General features: G+C 44.5%; 1 protein-coding gene across 1 annotated transcript in view; it reads right to left on the reverse strand.

Annotated features, from left to right (window-relative positions):
• Nucleotides 1-9,474, reverse strand: part of hs6st1a (heparan sulfate 6-O-sulfotransferase 1a) — a 79,711-nt gene extending 70,237 nt beyond the window's left edge. The window contains exon 1 of the mRNA XM_047344950.1: nucleotides 8,614-9,474. Within this exon, the coding sequence (XP_047200906.1) occupies nucleotides 8,614-9,113 (500 nt within the window). The 5' untranslated portion in view covers nucleotides 9,114-9,474. The remainder of the gene's footprint in view (nucleotides 1-8,613) is intronic.
• Nucleotides 9,475-10,175: the final 701 nt, after the last annotated feature.

A 10,175-nucleotide genomic window follows, 5' to 3' on the forward strand; every position in this document is an offset into this window, starting at 1 on the left:
CTCAGGTCATTCCAAAACATTCTCTGTCATCTCTTAAAACAGCAAGTCAAAAAATATTGAGACGGTAACGTTTTAAGACCGTGATATATGTTGATGGCGGCACAATTTGTTTCGTTTTTTTGTACTTGTTCTAGTTAAAATCTCTGAAACCATGGTGATTTTCCTCAAAGTTATCACACTGTGAGAATAACACCCAAGCCTGTTGCTCATTTTAATAGTAATAAAAAGATTTTATTTGTAATGCACTTTACATTCCCAACAAAAAAGTGCTACAGCTGAAAAATTAAAAACGGGGACATTGAAATGCGGATAAAATACACAAGTAAAAGTATTGAGGCCATTAAATGCAAAATAAATAAATGCTTCTAGGATGCCATTAAAAACAATGGGTAAAGATGAAGGTTTTAAGGCCTGTTTTAAAACATGTCGGGGTCTGTGGAGCCCTCAGATGTGGAGGCAAATTGTTCCACAGCCGAGAGGCGGCGCATGAAAAGGCCCGAACTCCCATGGTGCAGGATCGAGTCCTGGGAATGTGCAGAACGTCAGTGTTGGAAAAACGGAGAGCATGTGAGGGACAGTGAAAGGTGAGAAGGTTTTTTTAAAATAACATGGTGCTTTACCATGAACCTGAAAGGTAAGCAGAAAGATTTTGTAGATAATCCGAGCAGAGACGGGAAGCCAGTGAAGAGAATGGAGAATGTTTTCCTCACTGTGCAGTTCTGAACATACTGTAATCTCTGTATGTTCTTGCCAGGAATTCCAATGAGAAGTGCTTTGCAATAGTTAAGTCTGGAGGAGACAAAGACATGGACAAGCCTTTTTCTTTACAAAATTTGATAAAAGTCAGCTGTACGTGTAACAAAGCCATCCCGGTTGCTTGAAACTCCTCCCATTAACTCAAAAAAGGCAATGCACGGTTAGCATTTTTCCCATAATTCAATTAACACGCCTGTCAGCCTGTCCTCTCTGTTCACGGGCCTCTTTTGACCGCTGCCTGCTCACGTACATTGAAATGGAGGAAAACTGATGCATTCATTTGTTTGCTTACAAAGAAAAAGAAACAAGAGCTGCTCAGAATGACAGAGGAGAGAGGAGAGGCTCCCAGATGACATCCTGTCTGAACCCGTCATATCCAGGAGCATGAAAAGACAGGCCGTTAATGGATGCAGAGAGCACTCCCTGAGGATGGCTTTCTCTTTTTCCTTTACTGGCTTCAAGGAAGAGTAGAAGACATGACGAAGATAAAAAAAGAATAGGATACCATCAGGTGAAGGTAGTCAGAGTTGATGAGCAGAAGGAGACCAGAGGATAAACATAAGGCCAAACCGGGAAGGAGACTCAGCCAGACTTTGCTCCAAGGCAGAGTAATTACTTCAGCAGGGCTCTTGTCTGAGTAATAGCCTGTAATCCTATTCTCATGGACAGCATACCATAGCATTCCATAGCACCACTCATTAACCAGCAAAGACATACCCACTAATCACCCAAGTCACTTTTTAGCTAGCAAAGCTAATGCTAGGCTAGGATAATCAATAGGCTGTAATCCTGTTGGCGGAGCCGCCACAGCGTAGCGGCCCTAATTAGGAGCCATTGAAATGTCTGCTAATCATTCAGCGCACGGTTATTTGTCCACGGGGCCACCGAGTTTACTCAGCCGTGGCGTTGGGTTGACGTTTGACAGTCAGCAGCAGAGACCAGAACAGAGAGAGTGACACAGAGACTACCAGAGGCTGTGTAATGATTAAGAAGCACATCAGTCTTAGCTTTTCTCCCTCCCCCTATCTGTCCTTGGCGCCGAGCATACATCCAGGATTGGGTTTTGGAAGGCTCGGCGCTCCGTTTTGTTGTCATTCAACTTTTATCAGTCAAACATAAAACCCTTCCCAATCTATAACAGCTGATCAATAATGAAGGCTTCAGGCGGAGAAACGATAAACTGCAGACCACCGATGGAGACAGTTGTCGGTGTTAAAAGCGGATTCTGCTCCCTGTCCTGTTCTTTAAAAAGGCACCGAGGGTGAAACAGCTGGGACAAATAAAAGTCTGGATCGGCTTTAACTCAAGTTGACCTGTTCTTGGCGTGAGTCTCGCCGGGTTTCCAGTTGATTTTACAGTATAATACTCCACAGTCCTGTGGTATTGAGGCCTTTTAGTAGTTCTAATCAAACACAACGAAACTATTGTCTGCAGAGTCAAACCATAAGCCCTGCATGCTGGAGCGTGGGGCCCTGCAGAGGTTCCACACACCTTCTGGAGCTAAAGTCCAAACTTTGAACTGTGCTTCTGGGTTATACCCGCGGATGAACTCGAGCTGAACCCCCGTAGTCAACAGGCAGTGGATCGCTGAAAAGGACCCTTCAACACTCACCTCGAGCTGCTGATGAAGAAAAGACACGGGGGACATATCTCACCCTTTTATGTGTGAGATTGCGCGTGAGTCGACTATTCTTTCACCGTCCCGTGAAGGGCAAGGCATAAAACCTGAAGAGCCCCTTCCTCCAAAGTATTATTAACTGTCGGCCAGATAATCAAAGGGTGAATTTAAGACCTTGAAGTTTGTGTGTGACGTGTTGTTTGGGTGAGTTATAAAGGGCAATATCAAAATAACATTTTATTGCTGAAACTCATCTAAAAAACAAGAGATTTTTCCAGACTGAGATAATTTCATCAAATCTCTATTAAATCAAACTATTGCTACACACATGTTCTGGCCCACTCGGCGTTCAGTTAAGGCACAAATGGGTCAGTTCTGGTGAGAAACTCTCTGCTAGGAACAGAGCAGTTATTAGTATGAGGATATACCAAGGCTTTTAAATATTTTCAAATTTCTAAACAACTCAGATTTTCAATAATTTATTTTCTACGGTTTAAATTAAATCCCCACATTTGAATTTTGCACATTGCCTTTTGAAAGTATTCATATCCCTAGAACCTTTTTACATTTCGTCATAGTAAAACTGCAAAGTTCAATGTATTTTATTCGGATTTTATGTGATAGACCAACTCAAAGTGGCTGATAACTGTGTAAATACTTTGAAGTACTTTGCAAATCTACAGATGGAAATTTTTACCTATTGGTCTTTGTAGAGTAATTAAACCCCAGTCAGAACAGATGGATTTTTGATTGACTTTAGATCTGAACTTTCACTAGGCTATTCCAACACATGAATGTGTGTTGTTATAAACCAATGAAAATTACTTCCGGTTCTCTGTTTAGGGTTACTATTCTGCTGGAAGGTGAACCTTCAGGTACAGCCTCCAACAGGTTTTCTTCCAGAACTGCCTCTCTGTCATTGCTAAAGAAAAACATCCCCACAACATGTTGCTTCCACCACCATGCTTTATCCCGATGATGGTGTGTTCAGGGTGATGTGTCAGTTTTACATACAGGCCAAAAAGTTCAATTTAGGTCTCCACTGACCAGAGCACCTACTCTTAGCAAACTGTCAATTGTCAATGCAGTTGGTAAATGATTTCCAAGAGAAGAGAATCAGACTTGTCCCATAATGGAGGGGGTTGCTGCGCTCAGTACAGCTGAAGGGAATAACCGGATGGAGGGATGCTGGGAACGCTGAAGCATAGTGCAGCCACAGCCGCGGGATAAGCGGCCATAACCAGCTTTGGAGAGCATGGCTGCCAGCGCTTAAACCCAGTTAATCTGATTGGATTAACGGCAGGATTGCCTGACCAAAAACACAGAGTTTGTTTGTGGAAGTGCCAGCATGTACCGCGCTTGGATTTGTAGTTTATGCCAATCCGCTAGGACGGCCTTTGCACCTTCCTAGAGTTCGTCTGGATTCGAGGTCGTGCTGGTCAGTTTCTGGCATCATGCTGGGCTACCACATGCACATGCATCCGCTCTCATGCTCCCTTACCACCCTAACCGCCTCCCCAACCATGCATGTGCTTATTCACAGAGCCATCATAGAGTGCAGAGATTTGTGCAGTGAATCTGAAACAAACCCACTGAAAGAAGAATGTCCAGGGCTTGACAACCATGCTAATCGACCAGCCCCCTCCCCAGCAATGAGGCTAAATGTTTTTACTCCCCCCCCCCCACCCCCCTTCATCTTTTATCTTTTCAGTCACTCTCTGACAGCTCTTCTCTTGTCTCATCCTCTTAATCGCCCTCTCTGTCGCCTCTCTCTTTGCCGGCACCCCCTTTCCCCCACCACACACTCACACATGTAATCATTCATTAGAGCCGAGGCGGTTGTCCATTAGGCAAAGCAGCCATTTTGGAAATTGCAGCAAATCTTCCATGAAAAGACATTTCCTCTAATGCGGCAGTCATGCTCGGAGGGAGAGGGAGAGAAAGATGGCAAAGGACGGAAGAAAGACAAGAGGGCAGAATATGGAGAGAAGAGGAGAAAAGAAGGTGGAGAGTGAAAGAAGTTGAAAGACAAAACGAGAGAAACAGGGAGCCCCATGGCCATAAAGCCACCAAGCGAAAAAGCAAGCCTGCTGTTTGATTATGAAGTGACACCATCATGGATGGAAGGATGGAGGGAAGCATGGCAGCAAAGGAAGAGGGGGAGGTGAGAGTGAAGGAAATGAAGGGAAAAAAGCAGGGGGTGATCAGAGAAAATGTTGAGATGGAGGCAGTAAAATTAGCCCCATCGCTTTGCTTACCAAGGCACTCTCTAACGGAGAGCACAGGATTAAAAAACAGATACCAACAACTTTGGAAGATGTGTGCAAGCTTGCAAAGGACAGATGGTACACCCTCCCCCCTTCCATCCCAAAGTGTGGCTCTAATTTGAGTAAAGTGAAAGCAACCTCCTTAACCAATTACAACTCTCATCTCTTAAAGCATTAGGGCCTGTTTGAGGCAATCGTCTCTAAATGTGTGTGTGTGTTTGCACTCGCGAGTTTGTCCAAGGGATCAACGAGCAACATTTAAACGGATATGAGATGTCTGACATGACTGATGGTCTGTAAGTGGCGCTCTGCTGAGTGTGTGAGATCTGTTCTCCCACAACGCCTCTGTTCATCTCCACTTCACCCAATCACAGATCAGAGACCCACCTGACTGTCCATTATGCACCTCTCATCTCACCCAGCTCGCTCCATCCTAATGCACTTGCATTGCCTTGCAAAAGTATTCACATCACTTGAATTCTCACATTTCATTTTTATTTTAAAAACCATCATAACAGTGGTGCATTTGCTTTACTCGAACACCCCTAAAATAAAATGAATGCAACCAAACCCCTGGCCTTAACAGATAAGTTGCGTCCCATTCTGCTTTGCAAAATAGCTCAAGATGCCCTTTATTTACCTCCATCAAATAATGAACGCTGACCAGCTTCCCTCTCCCTGTTGAAGAAAAGTATCCCAGCATGATGCCGCCACCACCATGTAGGGATGGTGTGCACAGTGAGATGTGGTGTGTCAGTTTCCCACCACACACAGCAGATTTGCATCTAGGCCACAAAGGTCACCTTCTACATGTACACGGCTTGTGAAGTGCACTCCTCATAGCCGACACATCTACTCTAATCCTTTGCAAAACCTTTCGAATCAATCTCATATTTTTCCGAATATAGATAAGGTTAAACTAATTAAGCTGTAAGAGCTTTCCTCCCTGAGGAAAAATGTTGTGTTTTAGTCTAAAAACACCTCTTCAGCATTTACATTGCAGCTGGTTAGTTTAAATAGCAGATACACTTTGATTTATTGCATTACTGTGATTAAACATGGGATTGTATAAACTGTAGCCATGCTAGTCAATGTCCAAATGCTTTTGGCTACCATTGAGGTGTTCCCATTTTCTTATCAGATATGTATTTTTAAAACATTCAGGACATCTGGTTGTCAAAAACCATATTGAAACTGTTCAATTCACACTCGCTTTTTGCAGCAATTTTGAATCATTTGCGTGAAAATCCACTTGACAGCTGCAAGAGAACCCAGCTGCAGAGAGAGAGAGATATGATGGATCTTAGCACATGGACCGCTGCTGCTGTATGGTCGAACATTTCTGGATGAGCGCGTTTCTCTTTCCTGCTTCTCATAAGTACAGATTCAACTCCAAAGCCACTTCCTCTGAGAAAGTGAGCAGATGTTCTGTATGTGCAACGTGTATGTGCCACCTAGGCTAAATTTCCTCCACACTGACAAGAGGCACAGACGACGCTGTCACGCAAACCTCCCCCCCCTCACTGCGCTTCTTAGGAGCACAGCTGATCTTTTTCACACTTTCACTCGTCCTCTTGCCCCGAAGACAAACGCTCCTCGCATGAACGCAGTGGCGTGACGGAACCAAAACAATGAGCGCAGCGAGAAAAAGAGGCCAATGAGACAAAACGAGAGGCAAACGTAGATGTGACAGCGAGAGAATGTGCTTCAAGTTCCCATTGTTGTGTTGCACATAATGTGGAGAGGCACCACTTTTCTTCGGGTCGTTATTAAGCTTATAGTTTCTTGTTTCTCCTGTCAGGACAGATCGGAAAGCTGATTAAACCTGAGGGCAGAGACTGTGTCTGTATGCAGACCTTTCTTCTCCTCGTTCTGCTCAGCGTGCACGAATACACGCTGCTGCACAAGAAAGCAAGTTTAGGCTTCGAAACAGAGCTCAGAGTGATGGAAGCCCGTATATCCCCACGTCTGCTGCGATCTCTCAGCTAGACATGCAGAGTGACCGAGCACGTTATCACCTCTGACCAGGGGGAAAGACCACAGGAGTCAGGGCTGACGCCAGAGCAGAAAATACCAGGGGTAACGTGTGCATGTGTGTGTGTGTAAGTCCCAGCGGTAATAATCACCCGGATTAGAGCGGAGCCAAACCCCTGCAGGGTCCTCACCTCCCCCCCACCCAGTTCCAGCCCTACCCTACCCTGCCCTGCAGTACTGATCCCCAGTTTGAGCAGTCATTGGAAGTGGAGCAGCCAATCTTTCACCCCGAACAAATTTCAGTATTACTTCTAAACCCTTTGTCTTATTGATCGGTAAAAGTAAAAAAAAAAAGTAGATATTGACCGAGCTCAGGCAACACAAAGGCACACACTCCCATTCAACAAGCGCACCCTTCAGCCGCAAGGGTGCAGTGAAATGGAAGTTGATACAGCCGTCAATATGTCTGCGTGAGGGATGCAGCATGTGGGCTACAACAATGGGGAGGCGTGGGGAAGAAAGTGGGTTACACCCTAATAAGAATCTGCATTGATGTCTGGGTTTCTTGCAGTCAAAACAAGGGATTACCGCCGAGTGTTACACAAACCCTGCGATGAATCAGCCAAACCCCAGAGTGTAATTCATGAGGGGGGTCCGAGCTAGCTGAGAGATTGCAGCGGACGTGGGGATATACGGGCTTCCTTCACTCTGTGAGCACTGTGAACTTGCTTTCTTGTGCAGCTGCGTGTATTCGTGCACGCTGAGCAGAACGAGGAGAAGAAAGGTCTGCATACTGGCAAGGGGGTGGGGGGACGCAACCTCTTATTGGCATCTATCAACAAATGTCAGAGCTCCTGTGGCATCTGTGACAGCAGGGCCGGAAATGTCAATCAGTCTCTGTCTCCCGGCCTCCGTCATCATCCCACTGCTTGAAAAGAGTGGAAGTGATTCTTCTTTTCTTGAAAACTCCCATCCGGTAATGAGATGGCATCCATGAATGAATTAAGGGTAGATTTGAAAGTCTGAAGCATTAGGCTTATGGGGCGATAATGCTGTTAGCTAATGTTCTGTTAACCTAGTGTCACAACTAGAGATGCACCGATCAATGAATAAACCATAAATAAATCGTTAGCCTGATCAGAGGTCAAAACTTTATTTTGCAGCAAAATTATGTTTAAGGGATTAATAAGCAATGTGATAGTTTATTACGTTTTATTCAGTAGAATTTGAATTAGAAATACTCTTATTAGCCTTTCCTGGCTCGTTCTAATTTCTGGTTTTCTTTAAGGTCTGACAGTTTATAATCCAACACAAAATGAAGGAATTACAACATAATCCTTAAAGCATATGTCAATAACCTTTATCTGACCATCAAGGGAAAATTGGTTGCTTTGAGTATTTGTGATTGTGCCATCTGTGGATAGGGACATACACTCACAATTCCTTAATTTTCCGATGGACACAAAACGACTACCTCTTTAAAAATAACTGCAACTATTATTTTATCTTTCATTTAATGCCTCCAGGAAAACAAAACAAAACAGAAATCGTGGAACTGGCCAGGAAGTGCCTGATCAGTACATCTCTAGTCATTGCTGACAACAAACACACACTTTCTAAGGAATGATATAAAGATAGTTTGGAATGAAAGTTGCTTCTGATGAAATAAAAGTTACTAAATAAAGTTTTCGACAAATATAGATATCCAGTACTCAAGTGGATGTAAATAATTAAGTTTTAATTACTAATTAAAAACCATCAACTACATACCTCCCTCCCTATTAATAAAATCATTGCTAGTCAAAATAGTTATAACAATAATAAAAATAATAATTTTGTTATATATATATTTTAAATATAAAAGAAAAAAATCTTTAGCAGTCTGATTTAAAAGTTCGAACAATATTAGACTAACTCTGGCTGTAAACACCAAACAGAAATACCTAATGGACTTCTTTAGATGGTTCAGGTAATAAAGCAAAACACGTCCTGGTTTACCTCTGGTTCTTCTGCTTGCTCTCCTTCTTGTTGAGGACCCCCGGCACGCAGTTGGTGAGCTCGGTCCAGTCGGCGTGCAAACCGCAGCTCCAGCCGGTAGAGAACCGCGAGAAGAGCCAGGTCTCCTTGCGGTTTGGCCGGTAGCAGGTACACTTCTTCTGCCCCGGTCTGCAGTCGCAGGGAACCTCCAGGCGGACATTCTGGACCAGGTGCCGACCGAAGGTAGTCCCCCCTGTCTTCTGGATGTGCAAAAACACAATCACGTCCTCCCCTTTGATTTGGAAATCGATGGTCCTCACCAAGTCCCGGACGGGGAAGTAGTATTTCTTGACGTAGTGGGGGTCCGGAGTCGGGAAGATGTCCCCCTCGTCGTCCTCCGCGAAGTAACCGTGCGGGGAGCCGAAATTGATCACCCCTGGGGCCACGTACTGATAGAGAATCAGCATAAAACACACGGATCCGACGACGATCAACAAGAATTTGCTGCTCCTCTCGACCATGATCCTTCCCAGTGCGGTGGTCCCTGCAGCACGCTACCATTTCCCAGTCAAGCCGACAACAGAGAGCGGGGCGCTCGGCTGCTTCATGTCCGCTCTCTCCCCCACCTCCTCAGCCAACAACCGCTCGTCGTCGGGGCTCAAATGCGGCTCACTCCGTTCCGAACCGACCGGCGAAGTTGGTTCATGGTTCTGTGAAAGCGTTCAACTCGGTGAAAGACGCATTGTGAAACTCGCCGAAAGCCCACCCATCAGTGGCAGACCCCTTCCCCGCCGTGTACTTTCCGCTGGGTTCCAGTCAACACAACAGCCTCACTGCATCACAGCGGAGCTATGTGTACCCAGGATGCAGCGCGAAACCCACCTTTTCAACCTCTCTCTCCGAAAACACGCTGAAAGGGAGAGTCACTTTAATTTATTGGTTGACGGGCCACGGCTGCGTCAGACACTTTAAGCCAATAGAAGGACGGCACCAAAAACAAGTTGAAGACATAATGTATTTTAATAGGATTTTATTTAATAAACCAACACAAAGTCGTGCACAATTGAAAAATAAAAAACATCCGTGATTTTGAAGGCTCTTCTACCCTGATACCCCTAAATAAGGTAACAAATTGCCCAGGAAGCGCATTAATTGATGCATTTAATTAATCCAGGTATGATACGTTTCGCACATCTACAAACATACCAAGACATGGCTGTCCACTTTAAATGAAAAACTGGGCAGATGAAGTGAGGTGGAAAACTAAAACTGTACCAGAGATGGTCTGTAACTGAACAGAACATCCCCATGAGTAAACAAGGTGGTGGCAGCATTATGCTGTGGACATGTTTTCATCAGCAACAACAGGGATGCTGCCCAGAGTCAGAAGATAGAGAGGATGGAGCAAAATACTGGACAACGGCTGACCATTTCTAGCTCATCTTTGAGGCTTTTGAAATGGGAATGTCCAGTCACTCCAGTGGTAATTTTTTGTCATAAAAGATTATTGAAAATCTTTCATATGTCACCTAAACATCTGTGTTTGTTCTTATATGATAATACACACATTGCGACAATACAAT

Source organism: Girardinichthys multiradiatus, chromosome 19, assembly GCF_021462225.1.
Source record: "Girardinichthys multiradiatus isolate DD_20200921_A chromosome 19, DD_fGirMul_XY1, whole genome shotgun sequence".
NCBI classification, from domain to species: domain Eukaryota; kingdom Metazoa; phylum Chordata; class Actinopteri; order Cyprinodontiformes; family Goodeidae; genus Girardinichthys; species Girardinichthys multiradiatus.